The sequence below is a fragment of the Chelon labrosus genome, assembly GCF_963514085.1.
Source record: "Chelon labrosus genome assembly, chromosome: 7".
Lineage (NCBI taxonomy): Eukaryota > Metazoa > Chordata > Actinopteri > Mugiliformes > Mugilidae > Chelon > Chelon labrosus.
Window position 1 is genome coordinate 14,447,074 of NC_140343.1, and position 13,161 is coordinate 14,460,234.

At 45.2% G+C, this 13,161-nt stretch overlaps 1 protein-coding gene across 1 annotated transcript in view; it reads right to left on the reverse strand.

Annotated features, from left to right (window-relative positions):
- Positions 1-13,161, reverse strand: part of cpamd8 (C3 and PZP like alpha-2-macroglobulin domain containing 8) — a 40,037-nt gene that overhangs the window by 7,131 nt on the left and 19,745 nt on the right. The window contains exons 29-38 of the mRNA XM_084548254.1: positions 8,913-9,069; positions 8,284-8,358; positions 6,437-6,602; positions 5,530-5,616; positions 5,225-5,361; positions 4,919-5,074; positions 4,111-4,173; positions 2,663-2,937; positions 2,495-2,582; positions 25-99 (exon numbers count right to left, since the gene is read on the reverse strand). Coding sequence (XP_084404380.1) covers positions 25-99; positions 2,495-2,582; positions 2,663-2,937; positions 4,111-4,173; positions 4,919-5,074; positions 5,225-5,361; positions 5,530-5,616; positions 6,437-6,602; positions 8,284-8,358; positions 8,913-9,069 — 1,279 coding nt within the window. The remainder of the gene's footprint in view (positions 1-24; positions 100-2,494; positions 2,583-2,662; positions 2,938-4,110; positions 4,174-4,918; positions 5,075-5,224; positions 5,362-5,529; positions 5,617-6,436; positions 6,603-8,283; positions 8,359-8,912; positions 9,070-13,161) is intronic.

Sequence of the window (13,161 nt, forward strand, 5' to 3'; positions counted from 1 at the left end):
AAACTGAACTTGAATTAAGCTCACCTCATCAAAGTAAAACAGCACTTTCCTTCCGTCCACCTCATATCTCTTCAGACCCACTCTCTTGTCCATCAGCAGCTGTTGAGGAAGACAGTAATTAAGACAAAGACGCCACGGTTGTAACGATGCATAATCAATTCATAAAAACAGACTTTATTCACATGGCCCCCCTCACACATTTCACATACCTAGCAGAAGTAAAAGTTACGGTTGATGCTGATAAAAAAAATACAGTTCTTAAAACAGATGACTGGTATATTAAAATGCTAATTCAGGAACAAAAAAAACACACGGCTTGTTTAAAGCAGCGACACATCTGAATCCAGCCGTTGTAAATCACCACACATAGAAGTCATTAACATGAACATTAACAGTAATCAGCACCACAAAGGACTGGACAGCTCCACTTCACGCCAAGCAGGGCTCACTATTCAAAAAGAATTAAACATTATGAGATTGTTAAACATGTAAACAAAACCTAGGACTGGAATAACCCTGGGTTAATATGTCCTAATGTTCCTAAAAAGCCTTTTGAATGTGATATTTACTACAGGCAACCTCCTTTTTGCACGATCCTGGCCCTCAGCACATTAATGCTTTAACAGTTGTACTCCCATTTTCTGCTCGGACAGATCATGACTAATGTGTATTTAAAGGACTTATATTGTTCAGTGCCCTTAACACCCATTTGTCGGCCCACATGGTCTGCATTTCAATGTGCTCCGTGGGCAAGGACTGAAACGCAAACCATATGCACGCTACCGTGAAATGATGGCCCGCGTGTAAAATGTGCAAACACAGACGCGGCTGGGTTTGCGGAAACCAGCAAGCGTTCTTCTAGGAACTGCTATGATTTCGTGAACCTTGCACCACAAAGGATCACACGCACATGCATGACCATGCCTCATAAATAAGAGCGTACGAACGAGTAACAAGGACGCCGTTTACCGTGAATTTGTGGTGTGCATAGAAAGCCAGCAGTTAATTCCCCCCACCCCACGGGGGGATTTTTCATTCTGTCAAAGGTGGCAGCCTTTGGACAGCAGGGGTTTATGAGGTGCTCAGCCTGAGCTGGCGCCACCGAGACACGCGCACAGACACACAATACTCTCGCTCACACACACACACACCTAGTCTCTGTTTACAAAAAGCATTGTTTGTCTAAACTAAAAATTGCAATTGATTTCCCATAGCTCAAATGTTACACAGTGTTCTGGGTTGTTAAACAAAGCTCATTATATCGGGTGATAAGGGGCCATTGCTGTGGGAACTCCCAGTCGGTCACCGGACTAATCATTCATGACCACAGCATCCATGAAAGCAACTAGACATGACTGTAGAAGCCAAGCTTGCCACCATAAATTGAGGAATGTAAGTGGCAGTCGGGCAGCCAGCAGTAAAACTCCAAGGGAGGCCAGCAGGGGTGTAAACCGAGCTTGTTAGCCACCACAACTCGGGTCAGCCACAACTGATATACTCGCAGCAGTGTACGTGTATGTGTGCGTGTGCATGTTTAACGTCTCTCCAGGTAGCCGGTGAGGTGGCTCTTTTAGGGGTGGAAGCCTGCAGACTGAGGCCCTATAACTGCCTAGTAATGAGGGACAAGCTCCTGATGGCTGGCAGGGGAGCTGACCTGGATCCAGGCCTAAAACTTTGCCTCACTTTCTTTCACTCTGCATCCGTACAAACATTCCTCAATTCATCCACCCAACCAACCTCTGGTACTGCTTTAATCCAGTCCTCTCTGTCCTTTGTGAACTATCTAGGTTTTTTTTTTTTTTCTATGTGGTGTGCGACTAGTGGGCCCAGAGACGTCCTGGTGACCTCCAACCCTGAAGCACTTTAAGTCCACATGGCCTGAGCAGGATGGTGTTTCTCTCATCATACCCAAGAATACAAAACAAAAAAGGACCCCCGGCTTACGGTTTATTGCAACTACCATGACACAAACAAACACAAGGGGATACTTGAAATATTTTTCCAACCACACATGTGGACAACATGCAGCACTTAAAAGGCCTGCCTCCATTTTAAGTCGGGAGAACAGAACGTCAGGTAAACACTTGACTCCTTCCTGCGCCGACAAATATTTACATCAAAACACTTTCCACGGTAACACAGCAGTGCAATCCATGCTAAAAGAATGTGCGTGCGTGCTTGTGTTACTAGGCCGCATCCTGTGCGAGCGTGAATGTGTACATGCGAGCGCGGTGTTTGTAGAAGAGTCGGCAAAGGAAACAGGAGGAGTCAGATTAATTCCATGACATGCTGCGTTTTGTGAAATGGCCTCCAGATGTGCCTACATCTGTCTCTCTTTCCACCTGCTTTTCAGCTTAGCCACTTACCTGACTACTTGCATTCACTCACTGTGACCAACAACAATAGCCGATGAGTGCCTGGGTGCGTGCACTATTCTGAACAACACGCAAACTTCTGGCAAAGTGTGTGCACGCGCAATAGTGTGATTACATACCCTCTCTAGACTTTCAACGTCCGCTCGGAAACCAGAAATCATGGGAACTTCTATGACAGCCATGTTGGATGATCCTGAATGGAGCCACCTAGACAAACAGTTGGGGTCAGACAAATACTTGGTTTTGCTAGAAGCAGTTCTGCGCATATGCTCGCGGTTAAGGCCTACCTGGCGCAAACTTCTAGGGAGATGTGGACGTCCATTTTGTCCTGGTGGGCTGCCGGGTCGTCGTCATCGATGGGCGCCCGGCGCTTCCGGTTGAGCTCGGAGCGGTTGTCGGCCCGGCTACGGGAGCGCGAGGTAGAGTGGCGGGAGGAGGAGGAGGAGGAGGAGGAGGAAGAGGGGGACTGCAGGTGTCGCTCCTGAAAGGGCTCTTTCAGATCCACCTTGAGCTGGAAGGCTGGCTTGGATACCGGGTCAGGCACGTTATAAGACACATCAATCTGTAGACACATGAGCAGAAATTGGAGCCGTGAAAATCAGACCTGGAGTTGTCAAATTCAAGCGACCAAGTTAAGATCATGAGCAGGGTAAGACTTTAGGTTGTCATACATACATGCTAAATGCCTGCTAAATTGATTTGTGTTTTGTGATGTGGATTCCCTGAGTTGTAAGGTTATGTTAGTCATGCTCGCCACATAGTTCTAGCAATGGCACAGTCAGTCCTTTGGTTCAGTAGCTTCTGGATGGAAATCACACCAATTGAAATTCTGGTTTTAAGAGAATTGTCCAAATAGCTGGTAAAAGAAATATATACAACCTCCCACTCGCCTCTTCAGCCTGGGGACAACTCACCACTCTTTTTGATTTCTCAGAAGAACGCTACACATTTTGGATAAATCATGCGGTATGATTTGAGACCTTTGCATGTAACAATAATCCTGAGGCACAGGACATACACTCATCGCATACAGTACGCCTACAAACACCTACGCTGGCAGCACCCTTTGATTGCGCCGCTCTTGTATTTCATTAGAGCCCAGGTGCTGCTGGCCTGAGGGGCTGTCAGAGAGGCGTGTTGACGCACAAAGAGGTGTGGATGGAAGGAAAAGTAGAGAGGGAGAGAGAGTGAGAAGAAAGAAATTGTGTGTTTGTGTGAGTGAGCTGGAAGAGATCTCAGGCACCGGGCGGTTGACCGCAACATCCTCTGCTGCAGCTGGCTCTGCCTCACTCGAATCAACTCATATTTCACGTTCAGGTTTCCGAAAATGGGACTGTAAACATCTTTGATGGAACATGCTTCTTCATTTATACCTTGTTTGGTTTTAAAGCAGACAAATATTTAAACATGGGTGATAAGGAGAGAGGACAGAATATCATCCGTAAAGGATAAAAAGACTCCTATTGTTTACGAAAGGGGTTTTTCTTCGTGTGAGACGGGGTGGGGAGAGAAAACAGGAATCAACACAGTCCATAACAACTGGCTAAGTTGTAGCAGATTACTCCAAATTTCATGGTGGAATTTAAGCATTATGTCGTGAAGAATCTGCCAGCAATGGAGAGCTAGTTGCCGGCTGTGACCCACTAACGTTGGCATAACATTACAGTTCCATTTTCAAGCCATTTTTCCAGCCATTGCAAAGTGTGTTTGTGTGTGGTCGTGTGTGCTACAATACCTGCATGAGACAGCAGCCTTCTCCTTTAGCACTAACAAAAAGACCGGTGGGGATACTGGGGATCTGAAAAAGAGACAAGAGAAAGAAGAGAAACAAAGACATTCAGAGGGGGCAGGGAGAGGTGAATGAGTCATTTATCAAGTGAATGAATGCTGTAGACGGCTGCTCTGCCACTGGTGGTTCCCTGGCTACTAACCAGCCAGCCTTAATTGCCCCCAATTAAGCTGACACCACTAATCATAGCGGAGGAACATGCCGGGCTTGAGAGAACCTACTGCACTCTCACCTGAACCACTCTTTCTCAAATGCACAAAGCAGCGCTGACCTGACGCCACAGAGCCCTGGCCGAGGTAGTTCATGCCCGCGCTGTCAAGTTTGTGATGCACGGACAAACAGGCCAACAAAACACAGTTATGAAATCAAGAGGCCAAGAGGGCACTTTTGGGAAATCCAATCCAGTTAAGCCTGGTTTGGTTTGGCAGCATGAAAAGGTCCTGGCTACTATAGCTGAAAACGGAGACATAGAGATTAATGTCTGATGCCAGAGCGTGGCTCTGGTATGTAGTTGCTCATCAATCACAGCAATCAAGAAGGGCATGTCTTTAAATTGCATTAGGGGTTGAACGGGCTTCTCTGAAGTGAGATTACATATCTGAAGTGCTGGTAATAATTAGTGGAATTAATTTTGATAAAGCGCCGTCAAACCAAACAAACAACCTGAAAGCAGCAGCACGGCAAGTTAATGATCCCTCCAGATCTGAATGCAAAAAGACTACAAGTTTTCTATCATTCATTGTTTCCGGATTACCTTGGCGCTCTGCAGGAGCTTCTTGTTGTCCCTGTTGAGTTCAAAGGTCTCCTGGAAGTCGAGGTTGGTGGAGGCCAATGAGATGGTGAGGTTTACCCCTCCTACATAGGACAGGATGGCGTACTCTGAAAGGGCATGCAGAGCCACACATGTATCCTGGAACAGGGGTTTAAAAAGAAAAAAGTCAGTCTGAGTTTTGGGATGAATAAAACACACTTTCATTGTTCTTCATTTGGCAAATGTGTTTGACACTGCTCCATGCGTCTGGACCAAGACAGACAAAAACGCTGAAACACATGGGGCTACCTGTGTGGAAGAGAAGCCACCCAAAGCATTCCTTTGCTGGGAAAGCCATTTGACCACAGGCAGGGCAGAAGCCACGTCTCCCAGAAGTGTGTAGGTCAGAAGACCGTAGGCTGTCATCTCCACCTCTGCTGACACCACTGGGAACAAACAAGGACTGATTATGAAGAGTTATAATTGACTTCTAGCCAAAAGGATTCCTTTAATATATATATCTACCACTTTGAACCTGGTTTTCAGTGTGTCCATATCATTATTATAATGATATATAGTTTGGAGCTCTTAAATGTTGTAGCTGTACACTGTACCTGACTGAGAGAGGCCATCGCTGAAGCCCATGAAGGTGTCTTCATCTGTCATAGTGCTGCCAGTCAGACTCCAGTGGGTGAGCCCATCTACAGAGACAAACCATGTGAGATGTTACCCTGAGATCACACCATAATTCAGCAAAGAAGACCCAATCATTACACTTTGCTTGTTCACGCTGAATCAACAACACCTGTGCAATCTTTTCCCAGTAAAACCATGTTGGACTTCCAGAACCAGAGACGAGACATTTACTAAACAGTGTAGGTGTCCAGTGTTGACATGATTCATCTTTGTGACAACCTCCACTGCTGGTTTTAAGGTCAGACGACACTGTCATCCACACCTTTCACACAGAGTGGCATGAGCCGATAAAGACGCAGCAGTCCGTTCTTGAACACGCCGTGGGAAAGTGGCTAAAGGCAGGCAGTAGTGGACCGGCTCGCTGTGTGACTCACTGTACCAATATCCTGATTGAATCTTTCAGCAACTATGCAACCAAGCCCAGTGCCTTCATTGTACTTCGGGAATAAAATGATGGTGTTGTTTTCTCCTGCACCTCAGTCAAATCTGCCAAAACTTGCAGAAAGTTTTGATGGAGAGGAAGAGAAGGAAATGGCCAAAGGAAACCAACAGTAAGATAAGAAACAGAGGAGGAAAGGGAGGAGTGGATTGAACTGCTGCTGAGGACTAGAGCAACTCCTTTAGAAATAGTTTCTGTCCTATAGCTTGTCCCTGACTGTCTGTTGCTACAAACATCTGCACTTTGCAGTATGGTGTTTTTGGGTGGTGCATCTGGTCTTTGCTTGTCACCTGTTCATACATTCGCTGTCCAGGCTGCTAAGGTCTGAATGCATGAAAGTCCAATGTTTTGGCAGTCAAGTAGGTCACAGTCATGTGCAGTAGTACCTTGTGTGATGGCCATGTGGTTGAGGCGGCGCAAGGCCAGCGGGGCGTAAGGGCTGCGTAGCAGAGCCAAGGCGTATGCAGATAGAGCAGTGGTGTAGGGGTCGTCTGCAGAATATGTGTTGCTCTCCAGGAAGTCCTTGGCTTTGGCCACTGCCACCTTCTCCTCCTAGATCCGACGGGACAGGTCGTCAGACAAACACAGAAAAACATGTGGTGACTGTCATGATACACAGCATGAATGAAAGTGGGATTTTTATTTTCAAAATGTTAGGAATAGAGAGTAGTGACCAAACTTGGAGAAGTGGGCAACAATGCAAGGCACTCTGGGAGCAGTTAAGGATGTAGCAGGGGCTCACACCAGCAACCCTACAGTCCCTAGCCCTTATTTAGTATGTAATCTCTAGTCCACAGTGTGATTTATTCAAAGAAAATCTTCCATTGTCAATATATTGCCAAGATTTCACATTGTAAGTTTTATGTCCTGGCATTAATGTCAGATCAAGGTTCTTTGGGTTGTGCATGGGCTTGATTCTCTAAACACCTAATAATGTGTGGATGAAAAAGCTTGGAGCTTGCTGGTGAAGTTCACTTCGGAATTAAGTGAAGTTCTTATTTCACTAGCCATGTTTATTAAATCCATTGAAATAAACCCCATATTTTGGTAAACTCTGCAAACTGCTGTTTGGTGTCCACTTCACGTTGTAGCCCACAAGCCATTGCTGTAAGATTGTTTGCTACTGCAACAACAGATAAGTCATTTACATGATGTGACCTTTGATATACTTTAAGACTCGTTCAACAATTGTCACCATAATCTCTTTATTGAATGTTCAACAGTTTAGAGGCTGCCCTCTCCAAACACGCAACTGTCTCTCCTGTCCAGAAACAACCGTGTCGGCCATTAAAAAGTTGAGCGTTGACTTTCATCTCATGCAGATGTGACCTTCCCTCTCATCCACAAGATGACAGGCCTCCAGAGCCAGCTCACTGTAATTGCAGCAGTCATCTTTTAATTAAGTGAAATTTGAAGGGGGATGGAGTTGCTGCTTTGAAGTGAAGGATACCTTTTCAGTTTTTATCAGTTGCAAAAGGATAGATTCTCCGAAGAAATCTTTTGGGATAGATAGCGGAGGAAAGGGGGGAAGGGGGGTGCAGATGGATGGAGAGGAGCCAGGGAGAGAAAATCCTAAATAAAGAGTGAACTATTTGGATGACTGGGGAGCAAAGACAAAAACAGTCGGGAGTTTAGAGGCTTTTAGGTTGCAGGAATCTACAGTACAAGCTCAGGTTGATCATATCAAACTTGTCCAATTCTGTGAACACTAATGTTTAATTATTGAGGATCCATTAATGAGAGAGCAAAGAAAATAGAGCGTCATGTGAAAACACAGATGGCAGAAAGAGAGCAAAGCAACAGAGGTGTCTTTCATGTGACTCAACTGTCTCTGCACGTCAGGCTAAATCTTTTGAAGTATTCCAAACCGTGGAAATCGGACTTTACATTTACAGCACTGGGGCATAGCAAATTTAAATGGGCTGGCTGCCAGCACATCCATCTTCACAGCTATCAGGAATGCAGCGATATGTCCACACACGACCAGGGCTGGTAGGAAGTGCTACAAGTAAGTAAGTGGTTTAAGGAGGGACAGGTAGTGCTCTAGGCTGCTGGGACTGTTAAAAAAATCAAACCCAGTGAAATCAATAATCAGATTTTACAGTTTGGATGACAAATCGGGCAAAACGGTACGAAATTAGTAGTAGTACGAAATTAAACACCATGTGGTCCATCAAAAGCTCAAGTCAGAGGCGCGGTTTGCAGTGACATTGAGTGTTGTTGGACATCTTACCTCTGTGGTTATCCCTGTCTCCAACAGAGCTGCTACCACATAAGCTGTGAGCGAGATCTTCCCATGGATCCCTCCCTGTGAACAAAAACACACATTAGACTTCATTTCAAATCCTAGGCACTCTCAGCCCCCTTTCGTAAATATTGTAAAACTTACTGGTATCAACTTGTCCAGTTAACTCCCCAGCTAAGAATCTGATTGTTGGCTGTCAGCCCCTAACAAGTCTCAATCATACATTCATTAATTTTCTGTAACCGCTTGTCCTCTGGAGGGTCGCGGGGTCGGCTGAAGCCTATCCCAGCTGTCACTGGGTGAGAGGCAGGGTACACCCTGGACAGGTCGGCAGTCTATCACAGGGCTAACACAGAGAGACGGACAACCATTCACACTCACATGCACACCTACCGCCAATTTAGAATCACCAATTAACTTAACAAGCATGTCTTTGGACGGTGGGGGGAAGCCGGAGTACCCGGAGAGAACCCACGCAGACACAGGGAGAACATGCAAACTCCACACAGAGTCTCAATCCGTCCAAGTCTCAATCAGGTGTGCCGTTTTCCCCGTAAATAAAAACAACCCAAGGCTTTGTGCATGCAGAAAGTTGAACAACTTTAACCCAGGCCTACCTGCAGGTCTTTGTTGAGGATACGTCCCATGGCGGGGAAGGATCCATCATCTCGCTGATGTTTGATGAGCCAAGACTTGGCTGCACGAAGCTCCTCTGGGTCAATGAAGATGAAACCCCGAGACTGAGCAAAGGACTTCAGCACAAAGGCTGTCAACCTAAAAGAAAGGACACATGGAGTGGAGGGGTGAGAGATGGAAAAAAGATGGATGAGGGAAGGGAAAGGGAAGGAGGAAGGGAGGAAGATCATTTACAACATGTGCTGGCAAATCCCTGAAAAATACGTATCACACTTCACAAGATTTCAAATGCAATCAGTGTTTGAGCGCAGTGAATGGTTATTCAACAAGTCCCAGTCTTTCAATCTGTCATCAGAGAGGGAGGGGGGGGGCGGATGGAGGAGAACGTACATGGGGGGATGTTTTTGTCCAAGAGGGCTGGTATGTATAGATGAATCTGATGAAATGGAAAAAAGGAAGTGAGGAGGGGAGCAGATGGGTGCGGCAGGGTTTGATCAGCGTTACAGGATGCGGCAGCTGTGCTCTAGAGAATGTGAAATCGCACATGAGCCAGTCAAGTATGTTTCTGGTTGTGAGTCAAAGATTCCCCAAAAACATTCTGCAACTTATACAAATACGGATCCCAGGGATGAAGGTTGTGGATACGGCCGGCCTGGGAGTGCGAGTGAAAATTTATGAGCCACGGTTTTAGTGGGACACAGTGGAGAAGAACCAGGGGAGTAACGGAGAAAGGCCAAGGTCAGTCCTGGGGGACAGGGCTGAGCTAATAAACATACACTCATCCATAAACAACAGACCTCCCGGTAGTGGTTGAAAGCTGCAGTCTTTGGCCAACAACTGCTCAGTGACAGCAAGGCATTCCATTACACCACCCCTGGCCATAAGTGACTTATAGGATGAGGTAAGCTGTTTACCATAAAAGAAAGAAACACACACTGGAAATGAGGGAATAAACAAACAGGTCACACTGTAGTTTCTCAACGAGGCTCGCAAGTGAGATCACAATCCCAGAAAAGAGCACTGGGGGTATGAATGGGGAAGAAGGAACCTTTCTCTCATAAACCAAAACATTAAATCTTCTCTGGCTGGAACCTGGATTATTCGTCCCCGGGGACAAAGCTAGGGAAAAAGCCACAAGCAAGTTGGAATTTTTATTCTGTTAAGTAATATTGTGTGACTGGCTTTAAATGTTGGGCTTCGGGGGAAAGATACTGGAAAGTGTAAATATGACTTGGTTTGGGGAAGGAAGGAAGCACTAGACGAGCTCGCTTCCACCACTCAGCCACCGACTGCGCTCGTCGCCCGCTCATGATTCTCCCCCTCCTTTATCCTTGCCCCTGTTTTCTAACCTCCCCCTTTCAAATCCCCTCTCTGAGCTCCACACTTCAAAGGGTAGATCTGAAGGATTTCTTTTTTTTTTTTAAAGACAATAAATGGGTGTGCTCCTTGATAAAGCCTGGCTTGATAAGCTTTAAGGAGAATGTTATGAGCTGACTTGAAGAAAGTGTTTCCCACACCTTTTTAAGAGCAATATTCCTTACTGTCTGTGGATGTGTAATCACTATGTAGCATATAATAAACATCCAGACTAACCCTGTTTCTATGATAAACACCTCTACAAAGGTAGCCAAGCGACAACAAGCAGCCGCTAAAGGAAAAGAAAAAGGAACACTGGCTCGCAGGTTTGGCACAGGAATGGAAACAGATATGAGGTTAATACAGCAGCAGATATCAGTGTTTTCAATCTCTGGTATCCAGCCCCCTAACCCCGCTAACGCTGTCAGTTCAGTCTTTGGGCAGACACAGATGCCATGCCAGCCTCAACATGTAGAGCCAAGCACTAAGACTGACACTGTCTGAGCTAACAAAAAGCACTTTCCTATTCTTTAAAATAATTACATATGGGAGAGTAAGTTTGCTTTGGAGTAAATTTCTAGTTTGATCGCTAAATTGTTTTTCTCTCTTAGCTAGAATGAAAGCACACAGAGAGTCTAGGGATTTTTAACTAGGATTGTTAGCACCTCTAGCTACTGGAAGAAATACAGTGAGAGTGATGTTGTGTGTGCTGGTAAAACAACTCATGAGGTTTGTTCACGATAATGATTAAAAAGTTGGGTTTGGGTGAAGGGTATATTAGTAACCAGGAGAAATGAATGTGACCAGTGGAAAACAAACAATACAACCACGGTTTGAAATGGAAGCCAGTGAGGATGGCCTTTTGAGCGCTCCAAAATATCTATGGTAACAACAGTCATTCACTAAATTCACTCCTTCTGGTCAGTGTGCTGGTGGTCCTTTAGTAAATAATTAAGTGGCCATTGGCTGCAGAGAGAGCTACGTTCTCTGACATGACTCCTTTTGATGAGGTAGGCCAGGAAAGTCACTCACCAGTGAGCTAGACTCACATGCATGCTGTTTTGATTCCATTGTGATATAGTGACTCTTGTTTAGTCGTCATTTCTCTGTTAAATAGGAAATAGATTTTCCACTGCTAGTTTTGGCTTCAGTTAATATGAATAACAGACTTTCAAGGAATTTGCGACATCCAGTTTTGTCAGTGGGTAAATGTGTGTTTATCTTCTTAATGGTTTCCACTTTTAATGGGCTTTATCAGTAGCCTGTCATAGCCATATACCGCTTGGATTCCATTACGGGGCGTGTTTCAACCGATGCAGAGAAAATGCACACAACACTGGATATTCCTACAACCAAGCGGAGCCATTTTGCCGTAAACTAATTGAACTCCACGCCTCTCAGATGATGTGTATGACTGTGGTGCGGTTACTCTTCTGTCCATCACCTCATAAAGCCCACCCAAATCATTGCCGGGGAATAATTTGATAAATGGAGGGACCCTGCAATAATGCAAGTCAGGTGTTCCATGGAAGTGTCCCATGTGAGCCCCACTTCCTAGTCTCCTAGAAGGTCCTGGCTCCAGCTGGATACCACAAAGCCACTCTCAACACTTTGGTTAGCCTCCAATTCAAACCAATGTGTAAGAACGTCATGTGCAGCATCCATCTTTATATACAATCTATGACATGCTTAAATCCTCATGTTACCTAGATGTTCCTTGCAAAATAGCAGGTAATTCTTATTCAAAAAGAGCGGGGGGTGGGGAACATACCCTGTAATTTCTGGCCATTTTCTTCCTGCTTCTGAATAACATTAACTCATTGAACTTTCAGCCCAGTCTGTGTAGTGTTTACAGCTTTGGCATCAGAGATGACTAGCACTGCACAGCGACCCATTACTGCAAGCCCAGGTCATTTTGTTCAATCTTTTCATTAGATCCTGTCAATTTCCACTCTGATACATTTTTACACACTGGGATACATTAACACTGCACTGCAGCTGCTTTTAAGCGGGCAGTAAAAGCACTGCTCTGCTCGTGAACTCCGGAACTAAAACAAAAGCCGGGCTTGTTCTGGATGCAAAAGTGTTGTTGATGGATTCATAAAGTGTCTGATGCAGGTTTACGGAAGGTTCACCATCTGTCTTGTGCCCACAACCCACACTTGTTGCCCCGGGCGCCAAGGAAAACTCCAAACTACTGCTTGTTACATCCTCATATCCTCTCACAGTCATCAGGGGAAGAGTTCAAGCTTTCCGTAGTGGTTTAATGTTACCAATTACACCCGGGTAGTGAGTCATTAGGAGGAATGCATCAATTCTGTATTCTAGGCCATGCCAAAAAAAAAAGGTAAAGAGCCATTTGGTGAAGTGGCTCCAGACAACTTACAACACTGTCTCCAACAGTGGCATTAAGAGTTTGTCTATGGGGCCAAAGCAGCATGGGTCCACTCAGTGGCACGGATATGAACTCAGATTAACTGCAAATAAATCTTGACAACTTTGCCTACCTCAGGGATCCAATTATGCAGTTTGTTTATGATTCTTCGCCGTTTATGTAACTTGCTGTTTCACAGTGTTAGCTCTATTAAATATCATAATACCCTCTTGAGCTCATAAATCGACCGGAGGTATGCACATTGTGCGTGGGCCTCAATATACAAGCAGTGGAGCTCCCCATTGAGGGAAATGATTTCAGTTTTATAAATATTAAGATGGTTCTGTCTGAATGCCTGCCCCCATGGAGTGTAAACATGAAATAAACACCCAGAGGAAAAAAAAAAAAACTCACCGGAGATTTAAACACACCAACAGGAACAGATTCATTTGAGCACAGTGTACCAAGATTTTAATAACTACTTCACTGCCCTGGCCGGA